Source organism: Protopterus annectens, chromosome 2.part2 (assembly GCF_019279795.1).
Source record: "Protopterus annectens isolate FY-2018-M chromosome 2.part2, PAN1.0, whole genome shotgun sequence".
Classification (NCBI taxonomy): domain Eukaryota; kingdom Metazoa; phylum Chordata; order Ceratodontiformes; family Protopteridae; genus Protopterus; species Protopterus annectens.
Genome location: NC_056730.1, coordinates 1,155,155,876 through 1,155,167,878, shown reverse-complemented (window position 1 = coordinate 1,155,167,878; position 12,003 = coordinate 1,155,155,876). Strand labels below are relative to the sequence as shown.

At 41.4% G+C, this 12,003-nt stretch overlaps 1 protein-coding gene across 3 annotated transcripts in view; it reads right to left on the bottom strand.

Moving 5' to 3' along the window:
* LOC122795919 (procathepsin L-like) overlaps positions 1-12,003 on the bottom strand; it is a 449,353-nt gene that overhangs the window by 375,134 nt on the left and 62,216 nt on the right. For all 3 annotated transcript variants that reach the window (XM_044064400.1, XM_044064402.1, XM_044064401.1), the window contains exons 2-4: positions 8,096-8,228; positions 7,311-7,433; positions 7,063-7,224 (exon numbers count right to left, since the gene is read on the bottom strand). In XM_044064400.1, coding sequence (XP_043920335.1) covers positions 7,063-7,224; positions 7,311-7,433; positions 8,096-8,228 — 418 coding nt within the window. The remainder of the gene's footprint in view (positions 1-7,062; positions 7,225-7,310; positions 7,434-8,095; positions 8,229-12,003) is intronic.

Here is a 12,003-nt window from a genome sequence, read left to right as displayed (position 1 = left end):
GAAGGCAAGGCATCTGTGGTTAGCAGTGGTAAGATGCTTCACATTCACCAGATGCACAGATATTGGCAACATTTTTGCAGACAGTTTGGGTGCAGGTATCCCCCCCCCATTCTCCTACACAAGTGGAATTAGTTATCACAGATGAATGTAACCTCCCTATCATCTCACATGTCCAGGTGAGGGCCACCCTCAACATTGCAGAACACACAGCATCACTGTTACAAAATGGTATCCCTCGATGTGTGATACATTCACCCCTAGAGGACATAGCACCACATTACAGACTGATATTAAACCCTGGCCATACTACAGGATATGTACCTGAACAGTGCCATACATACACAGTGGTCCCACACCAATGAGGAGGGACCTCTACTGACCCTGGGAACTACTGCATCATATGCATAACTGGCCTTGTGTTCTCAGCTATGGAAATTTTAAGTATGGAAGACATGTACAGCAATATTACATATGTATATATATCAGGACTATGTACAAACAACCTATCTCATGGACATACCAATAGATAGTGAACTATGATACATTTGGAGGTTTCACAGTAAACACAGTATTAACCTGCTACTTTGCATTACCTGTGTTTGTGTCAGCTGTTGCTGTGTCACTGCTGCTACTTGCTGTTTGCTGCTGCTGCTGCTTTTGCTGCTGTGCTGATGCAGTTTTTGTTTTTCACTGCCTTTCTTTCTTTCTTTCTTTCTTTCTTTCTTTCTTTCTTTCTTTCTTTCTCTCTCTCTCTCTCTTTCTCCATCAGTTTGGTGCAATGAATGTATTGCATGTGTGGAGTGTTAGTACTGGATGTTTTTGTAGGTATCTGCATAGGTCCATGTGATGGCCTCTGCACCAGTTGTAAGGCAGCATTTGCTAATTGCATGCAGCCAGTTGTGTACTGATTGCATGTCTCACTGTGATTTCAGGACAGTGCTATAAAAGGGTATGCGAGATAGGCGTTGCCCTTTCAGATTGTAAGGGCGTGGACCATGCTGCTATGCTGTCGACAGTGTTCTGTGAGTCTGAAGGTTAGTAAGTCTGTCATGATTCATGCTGTGTTGTAACTTCAGGTTGCTGCATTTCTCTCACCTGTTCCCTGTAGTGAGTGTGTATGCATACTGACACCTACAACTATATTTCATATGTATTAATATATATATATATATATATATATATATATATATATATATATATATATATATGTGTGTGTATGTGTACATATACATACTTTCATATATGTACATTACCTTACATTATTAAGTACAAGCTAACAATTAGCAGGGCTGTTTCTGTTAACACTAAACTAGTATGGGAATCCAGTAATTTGGGCATTAAAAATCTACCTGACATGCTTTGGGTAGTGCACATCCTATATTGCCTTTATATTGATTCCTACTATTACATGTTATATTTATTTTAGCACTATGTTCTTGTATGAGAGTCATGGCTTAGTGATAGGTCATACAGACTAGTGTTACCAAGGGCCTGGGTTTGAGACTGGCAGTGGCAATTTATTTTTCTTTCAAAATGAGTACAGGACCTGTCAATCAAAGTGCTGAAGGCACCTTTACACAGTTAAAAGGGTTAGTAAGTCTCACAGTAGTCAGGCTGTGTTGTAAATTCTGGTTGCTGCATTTATCTTCACTGTTTCCTGTAGTGAGTGTGTATGAATACTGACACCTACCACTATATTTCATATGTATTAATATATATATATATATATATATATATATATATATATATATATATATGTACATATAATACTTTCATATATGTACATTACCTTACATTATTATGTACAAGCTAACAATTAGCAGGGCTGTTTCTGTTAACACTAAACTAGTATGGGAATCCAGTAATTTGTGCATTAAAAATCTACCTGACATGCTTTGGGTAGTACACATCCTATATTGCCTTTATATTGATTCCTAGTATTACATGTTATATTTATTTTAGCACTGTGTTCTTGTATGAGAGTCATGGCTTAGTGGTAGGTCATACAGACTAGTGTTACCAAGGTCTTGGGTTCAAGACTGGCAGTGGGAATTTATTTTTCTTTCGAAATGAGTACAGGACCTGGCAATCAAAAGTGCCAAAGGCACTTTTAAGCACTTAAAACCAGGTCTGCGCTCATTTGCGCGGAGCTCACGCATGCGCACTGGCGATGAGCTCTGCTAAAACAAGTGCACACCCGCGCTATTTTCTTTGAAAGAAAAGAAAAAGGGGTGATAGGAAAGTGGTGAAAAAGGGGTCACAAAGAGGGTAAGACAGTAGGGAAACAAGTGTGGGATTTGCAGGAGGGATGTAGGTAAGGCCCATAGATGCCCATGTCTTTAGCAGCAACAGCTGTGCATTTGTATGTAATTTGGTGTGACATTTGAAACCTTCCACCCCTGAGAGAGGTGTCAGGACAACATTAATATTTGTTGTAAAGCCAATTGTAATTAACAGTTTTAATGTCCAATGGACATGTGTGCGACATGGACAGTTATGTATGGGGCGTAATTTTTTTGTGGGTACAGAGTGCCCTTTTTTTTTTTTTCAGGTGAGAGTGGTATGTCAGGTGAAGGTAGTCAGTATAGCTTGGGAGGTAGGTTGGGTAGGTTAACAGACAAGACAGACAAGACGCATACAGGGGCGGTGTATGACACATGTGGGGGGATTACACAATTGACGGGGACGGAGGTTGGGATATCCAGGGCACATGAGCCCACAGATGGCAACAGTGGAACTGATATCCCCACCCATAGGCAGTTGCCACTGTTCCTTCACAGCCCAGGATGGGGCTGTGCTGGGGGCTGTGCAGGCGGGACAACGGGCATGCCCGTAAGCTGTGCCACCCGGGCCTCAAGCTGGCGTAGGGGCCCAAGAACAGAGTCTTGGATCTCCCTTCGCACCACAGACCGGACACCTTGCAGGGTGAGTGGACGGGCTCCTCCAGCCATGCTTGCAGAGGGGGGACGGGCCCCATCCCCTGCAGCGCTTCCACCCAAAGGTGGCACAGTCCACCGGAGGAGGGTCCGGCCTGGGCACTAGTGCCAGGTGCAGTCACCAAATGAGGTGGGAGAGGTGGGTCCGCTGGGACCTGCTTTCCCAAGCGTTCTAGGTTTGTGAGTATGTTATGTTAGTTTGGGTTAGTAGCATATTATTCCATTCCAATTACTTGTAACAGCATTCATTGGTATTCCCATTAAACAAACACCCAGATATTAACGCATATCAATATCACATGCATTATTTGAACAGAAATACACAATCAAACAACATGCAGGGTTGATTAATGGCAACAGGCCATCAGGTTTGCAGGTATGAACAGGGCACATGCAACAACGGACATGCATATATTTCTGAAACAACATAGGTTCATAGGTTAGTACTAAGCTAACTGCCCTTGCGAGCCATTTTAAGTCTAGCCAGTTATCCCTTGTGAGACTCAAACCCTGCACCTTGTGTTTGTAAGGCAACCACCTTAACCATTAAGCCCCTGGAGAAATAGCAGGATGTGTGAGAGTGACTGAAAGGATCATGTATCAATAAATAAAGGACAAATGTCCATGGTTAATGAAATGTTCACATACCAATATTTAGTGAGTTTTGTAATTTGCAATTATAGGGTGGGGTGGAGAAAGAAAATGATGACACATTCATAAATTATACATTAATATACATTTGTAATAGAAACACAATTAACTTGTGAGTGATAGTTTCAGAATGATTTTTTATTGACTGTCATGCTAGACCTGTTACAGATACATCACTATCCTAGTTATTTTGACTTTGATCAGATACATCATCCTGCTACACTTTGATGACAGGGCAGGGGACAACTATGGATGTTTAGTATGTCAGATAATCATTCATTCTATCTGAAAATTGTTGACTGTCATCACCATATACAGATTTTGGCTTAAACATTCAAGATTCAGACACACTGCAATCAGTTTGGGATGTTACTTTTTAATTCCCACATGCATGTAGTTCTGTAGAACCACACTGAGGCTTATATATTCAGGGGTTATTACTACTTTATTTATTGATACATGATCCTTTCAGTCACTCTCACACATCCTGCTATTTCACAGTTCAGGTTGGTACTTCTAGGCTTTTTCACATATTAGACCTGTGGTGATTCAAACACTTTCCAGCAGCCTCACTTCTGTCATGATTCAGCATTTCAACAGGGGATATATCTCACATGTGATTAACTCAGCTTCTGAAGCTGTACTCTTGAGACTACTGCAGGTTATACTACATTTAATTAATGGTGGGACATCTGTATTACAGAACTATTTATTTCTATCAATTATATTTCCAGTTTCACTTGCATACTGATGAACTTGTTGCAGCCATACCTGCAGACTTTCACTTGTTGCTTGCACATTCTATTACTTTTAATCAATACACTGCAGTGTTCTGCTACGTGCTACACTATAATATTTATTTACAAGTACTAGGTGGGGTTACTAACCTGCATGGTGGCACAGCCACACCATCCTGCAGTCATGTGCCCTGCGATTCGCAGAGCGGACACCTGCAGCTGTAATACAAAACAAGTAATATTGGAATACACATCTCCATGGTATCAGCTAGTTGAATTCCTTACATACATAAGTAAAATGTAACTTACTCAGTAGTGGGGCATTGGGCATATCCCGGGCCTCCTGGATCCATTGGGTCAACTGGTCTTCTTTACGTCACTTCAGGTCCGCATGGTGGTGACGGACCTGCTCACTAGTACGTGGAATCCCAGTAGCACTAGTGAGATCATGAGCCAACTGGTCCCATGCCTCCACCCTGTATGCTCCCCATGAGACCTGGCCCTGCATGAGTTAGGCCTCATGATGGTGAACTAGGAGCCAGACCATGTATCTGGACTCCTCAATGCCCCACTGCTGTGCTCAAAAGCAACATCCCTCCCCTACTCCACTCATTCTGCCTGCAGGTCTATTCTACAATCGTTTATGCTGTGTATTCCCACCTATGGGGCTTATATATGCCGATTTTCCCGCACATTTCTATGATTGGCCATTTTGGAATTGTATCTACTTCACAGAAACTGCTTTATCATGCTCCATTTTGGATTACATCCTATATATATGCTATTTCTGCATTTCTAAGTACTGCTGTCATGGCTTAGTGGTTTAGTACCTTGACTCTAGTGCATGGTATCCTGGGTTTGAATCTAACCACTGATTTTTACTTTTCATGACTGTCTAGAAATGAGTTCAGGACCTGTCAATCAAACATGCCAAAAGCACTTTTAAGCACTTAAAACCAGGTCTGCGCTCGTTTGCACGGAGCTCACGCATGCGCACCGGCGGTTAGCTTGTTGGCACGACGCGCACCTCCGCGCAAACGGTGTGCGCTGGGTTAAACCTTAATTGGCTAGTAACACGCATGTTAAGCTGAGCACAGCTAGTTGCACACAGTTTGAACCTGTTAAACCAGTGCTTAGCTATGGGCAAGCAATTTGCAGCCTTTGCAACACTACTCAGCTACGGGCACTCTGTCTCACAGAAGCGTAGCTATCAGTACATTTCTAAATATTTTTATTTTTGTATTTCTTGAAAATATATGCTCCATTTCATTCCATTTTACAAAAGGAAATACTTTTACATTTGTACAATACTGTCAGGGGCCTTTTTAGTGCTTATTTACAAAAAAAAAAAAGATGTTGTGTGGGCTCGAACCTTGCCTGTCTGCTCTTAAGCCGACAACTCTACCACTATGCTATTACTTCTTGGTTTATGTTGCATATTTAGTTCATATATCCTTTTCGACTGATTGCTAACTGCAGTTGCGCTAGTAGCACACCCGCGCACACGAGCGCACACAGTAGCAAACATTTATGGGGTTTAAAAAAAATAAAACAGTTTTTATTTTCATTTTATAACATCTGTTCACTTCTTACATTGCTGGTCTGCGGGGGCATGTGTTGTGTAGTGTGTTTATTCACATTTCCATGGCCTCTCTCGTGGCTGTTTACTTTCTGCCATTCTAGACTTCCGGGGGCGTGTCCGCTTGCAGGACTTAGCCTACAGACACGCCCCCTACTGTCTTACACGGACCGTGTAAGAGTTACAGTATGATTTAGCATGCCTCATGCACCTCATGCATATGCATGACATGCTGACATCACACCGTTTAACTGCAGCCTCCGTGTAAGAGTTATAACTCTTACACGGAGGCTTCCTGAATCTGGCCCAGAGTGTCTGAAACAACATTTGCAGGTAAAAGTTTATTAAGCATCCTTCATTTAATGGGACAACACCACATGAAACAATGCAGAGTCACCTGCTACTTCATAATTCTAAGCACTATTTTAGTTACTTCTGAAATAATAGGACAAGCTGTAGTAAATGTTGAAGTTGCAGAAGATGAAAGGGCAAGATTGTTGCTCAAATGTTCACATTATGAGACAAAACTCACTTTATACCAAAGTTTATTTATTTATTTATTTTTTTATTTATTTTACATTTGTTCACCAGTCTAGTTTAACTGGATATATGTCCATTTTCAGTAGAGGTTCAGGGAGATAAGCTCCAAAACAGATACATGAAAAACGTAGCAAAAAAAATGACTAAATAGCAACATTCATTATATACAATGCATATTCCAGGTTACAACAAAAAATTCAGCAAGGACTAAAATGAAATCCTTACAGTGCAAGAATGCATATACAATACAACATACAGGTATAATACATAAAAAGAAGAAATAAAGTCAAATGAGAAGACATGTTAATTGTATTAAAATAAAGAAATTCCTCAGCAGAAAGTATTCACAGAGGTTGGACACAGTGGAGTTTTGGAGGGAGGCTGTATTTATAGTCAAAAAGGAATATATAACAGTTCCTGAGTAGTATGGGATAGGCAGAGCTAAGTTTAAACTACACAAAAGTACACAAACTAATCCCAGGAAGTAGACACACAGTAAAACACTCTTAACTTAACATATCGGCTTCAAGGGAAGTTTAGTCCTTCTTTTGTTAGGTAAATAAGAGATGGAAATATTAAAAATGGAATGAAGGCTTAAACACTAGACAAGATCACCTACCTGGTTCTTCACTGGAGTTACGTATTTAGTTCCACGCCAGTCCACATTGTCAGGTAACACTGTAGTATTAGTGAGTCGTGAGAAGGAAGAGTGCTTTAACTTCTCTTTGGCAAGCCCAGTGTGTTTATATCCATTCATCTGCCGTGAGAACTCGTCACTGGTCTAGAAAAGGAAACATAGAAGTAAATAACAAACCATTATGCTATCATCCAAGTGTAAACCTTTTCTTATTTCCACTCAACACAGACCATGTCTGCAAATTGGTTCAGTTCAAGCCTGAAAGACTGTTTTCCCATAGATTCCTGTTCATTGTGCTGATTAATATATAGGAAGTTCTCCTCCCATGTCTTTCGCCTGGATTCTTCTTCACCCTGAAAGGACAATCACATTTTTACTCAATCACTCTGTGCTTCATATCCAGTTTTAAAAATGTCTTATATTCACTAATGCAATACTTTGCTTTATAGAGCAGGTACAACTAGTGTATTTATTCCAAAATGCAGTGATGAGAATGTTAAGAATACAGCTATGAAATCAGAAGTCCAGAAATCCTCTTTCTCTAAGCTAACTAGCCCACATTTAGAGGTGCACATTTCTATAAAAAAGTACATTATAACTTGTGCATTTCTGCAAAAACTACATCATACTATATAACAGCCTCATAAGGGTTACTCTTAAGGAGCTAGTTGAGGAAGTAAGATCCAGGCCTAAAATAAGCAGCTTCAGCAAAATTAAAGAAACATGTCCTTTTCTTTATAACAAGGATTTATTACATTTAAACAATGAATATATTTAAATCAATGAAGACCCTTTCTGTATTCACCAAAGTCTTATGAAAACACCATGTAGCACATATCACATGGTAAACTGAAATATGTATCACTTTTCATGGCATTCAGTGTCTACTGCAGCATGAAGGTTAATCTGGTATGTCAAATGTATTAAGTCCAACTAGAAAATAGCTTTCACTGAAAGGACTCACACTCTTACAAAAAAGTCTGATTGAAGCATTAGCATATAGGAGGACACTCACCTTAGGGTAAGTTTTACTATGGACATGTTTCCAAGAATCCCACTGACCATCAAGTTTAGGATCCGCTCCAACAAAAACATCAGCAGTAGCTATGCAAACAGCCAGTAAACACAGTAGATTCATAGTGAGGTACCTGCAGAAAACAAAAACAGGACATTTCCACTGAGTGCCATTTACAGTCCCATGTGCCCTTCATTAACAACAGCTATTTGCAGCTAAGGATTATGTAGACAGGAACCTTGGATTGCAGTTTCCTACTACTGGCTGCACATTTCATAGATATACCTCCCACCATTTTTAAAATGCTCTGGATCACATAAATCATATAAACATAGTGCATTATTTTATTTATTTAGCTAGTTATTTATTTTTTTATTTTTGATTTAACAGTTGTTTACTGGGAAAGTCCGACTTGGAACGAAGCTAGTTTTCAGTGGAGACCTGGGGAGAAATGCTCCAGATGCATGTCTTTGTAACGTGGGAGGAAACTAAAGTACCCGGAGGAAACTCATACGAATGCAAGTTGGACATCCAGACTCTGCACAGAATGGAACCAGAGAACCTCTTACTGTGAAGTGGCAATGCTACTGCTGCACCACTACGCCACCGCACCATCCTTTTTTGGTGCCAGCATTGCCAGGCACCAAAAAAGAAGCACAGTAGGTTTATATTTATTGCAGCAATTTGTCAATCAACTAAGTGAGTGGGTGTTTATTATTGTCTGCAGCCACAACCTGTACCACAAGGGCAAAGGTAAATGCAATATATATGGACACTTCAGAGTAGCCAATCAACCAGTTTGGTTTGGGGAGGTAGAAGGAAATGCGAACACCCAGACAATACATACATGCAGACATACAATGGACAAGCAGACTCCACACAGATAGTGACTAGATGGGCAGAAATTTCAGATAATGACCAGAAATCAGGATTGAACTCTGAACATGAGGTAGATAGGTTAGCTAATAAGCTATCATGATTTATAAGACATAAAATATATACTCCTAGTCAGAGTTAGGAGAAATGATGTGTATTGAATGACATTCCACTAGTTTAGAGGAATTCTGTGTAACATCAGTACAAGAAATTAAATGTCAACAAATGATGCACTGGACACAATAAATCTTTCCTTTAACAGTATTTAAATAAGTGATTCATTTGTTGTCCAGAGCCACATAGGTTCATAGGTTCATAGGTTCATACTAGGCTATCTGCCCTAGGGCATTTATAAGCCTAGCCAGAGTGTGTTTGGCTTTCGCCACCCATTTTAAATGAATTTTACTATGCCCTTTTTCGAGGTTAGTATACTGTGCCTCTGTCTAACAGTGACACAGAAGTGATACCCAGGGTAAACCTACTATCTCCCATCCACTCATCAAAATTCCTCTTGAAGAGAGTCAATGAGGGACTCTGCCTAACCTGGACTGGGATTTTATTCCAGAGTGAAGGAAGCCTCTGGGTTATGAATCTGTCCCTCCAGCATGTCCTATTTATTTCAGTGCTGAGGTTCAAATCTCTCAAGTGCGTAGCTCGATGGGATTTGGATTTTCTGAGGTGCAGCATGTCCATTAATTCCGGGTTGGACATGGCTTTATACGTCAGGCACAGATCGCATCTGAGCAAGCGGTATGCCACTGAGTAGAGCTGGAGTTTCTTTAATCGGGCAGCATATGGCATCTGTTTGAGCCCTTTGATCCTCTTGGTGTACTTTTGGGGTCTTACCAGTTTCTGCAGGTGTCTGGTAAGGTACATCCCAAAAGGGGCATTGTACTCAATTATGGGCCTGATGAGGGATGAGTAAAGAGGCACAATGACCTCCCCTGATCTAGATGTGAATCTCTTCATGATTAGGTGGTCTATGTAAAATGTTTTTCTAACCACTTTGGTCACGTGGTTGCCAAATGAGAGATTGCTATCAACTTGGGTCCCCAGGTCCCTAATTACTTCTTCCGTACTTAATGAATTACCACCTATGTTTTAATTTGTGGGCACTTTGTTTTTGCCAAAGGGGATGACTATACACGTTTTGGCGTTTAGCTTGAGGTCATGGCTCTGGCAACAGTTGTCTGTTTCAATGAGGCCCTTTTGTAGGATACTTGTGTCAGCTGGAGAGTCTATTATGGCGCCCAGTTTGCAGTCATCTGCGAACTTGGTCAGCCACAGTCCTTCCGTGTTAGCCTGTACCTCCAAGAAATATATACCGTACAAGAGAGGTCCCAGGACTGAGCCTTGTGGGATGCCACTTGTAACTGGTTTGGAGTCTGACATGGCTCCAGCAATTCTAACCATGTGGGTTCTGTCCTTGAGCCAGTTTGCAACCCATCTAGTGACATAGGGGTTTATATTTAAGCTGGTGAGCTTATCTATAATGCCCGGGTAGGGTATTGTATCGAAGGCATTTGCAAGGTCCAGGTAGGCTGTGTGGACCACCTTCCCCTCATCAATGGCCTTGGTGACTGTTTCAAAGAAATCGACCAGGTTTAAGAGGCAGGACATGCCCTTAACAAAGCCGAACTGGGTAGGATCCAGTGTCTGTAGGTCCCCAATATCTTTATTTATGAGGTCCATGATGATCCTTTCCATAGCTTTACAGACCAAGCTAGTCAAGGTTACAGAGCGATAGTTTCCAGGATCCGTTGAGGCACCACCTTTGTGGAGAGGGACCACTGTTGCTGTACGCCACTCTTTGGGTACATATCCTTTAGTAAGGCTGAGATTGAACAGTAGTTTTATGTTTGGGTTTAGTTCTTCTTGGAGTTCATGTAGGACGCAGCCTGGGATACTGTCTGGTCCCATTGATGCTGTGTTTTTTGCTTTGGAGAGGGTGGCTCTTACCTGAGCATCTGAGATGTCAGGAGGGCAGCACTCTACTGGGATAGATATTTGCCCTTTTGATAGGGAAGGGGGGGGAGTTTGCACTGAACCTGTCAGCTAGGATGTTGGCAATGTCTGTGGGTTTGGTGTATTTTTTGTAATTTTGGACTAATTCTGAGCATATCTGGGAATTCCCACCCAGGTTCCTAACATAACTAAAGAAAGCCTTGTGATTATCCTTAGTGTCCTGTGCAATTTTTCTCTCGAAGCTGGCCTTAGACGATTTTATGAGTACCCGTAGCTTTTTGCTAATACTGATCAGAGATGCCTTCCCTTTTGGGGATTTTGCTCAGTCATGTAGTAGCTTCCTCCTTCTATTGTATAGTTTGTTTATGGCCTGCGTCCACCAGACAGGATGCATAACTTTGGAGGATTGGGTCTTGGTTTTATTTGGGATTGCATGATCCATGCATTCCTGAAGGTGTTCATAGAATGCTTTTATAAAGGATTCTGCGGTCTGGGCCGTATTTTCCACAGGCCTAGGGGCTTTGAAGGATTCCACCTCAGTTATGAGGAGTGTGAAATTTGCTTTAGAGAAGTTTTTCACTGTGGTTTTCTGGGCAGGGGCTGGGGTCGGGATGTGAATATCTAGTGAGATTAGTTTATGGTCTGATCTTACCAGTGAGGGATACACTTCTGATCTGGAGCATAGAGTCCCCATGTTGGTGATGATCAGGTCCAGTATGTTTTCCCTCTTGTGGGAGGGGCAACAAGTTGTTCCATAGCATTTGAGTTTATAAATTCTTGGAACCTTTGGGCTAGGGTGTTGGAGCTAGAGTAATGCTCCCAGTCTATGTTAAGGTAGTTGAAGTTGCCCAATATAATCATGTTTGGAGAGACCTTCATATTTTCCAGTGTTCTCAGGAAGGCCAAGTGGGGTTCCTGGGTTTGGGAGGGTGGTCTGTAGCAGGCTATAAACTGGAAGGCGGTTTTACCCACTATTAGTTGCACATGGATAGTCTCTGATGCTTCGTGCTGTGCCACCAACCTGGAGATGTGGGTATCTTTGACGAATATTGATATTCCCCCTCCTT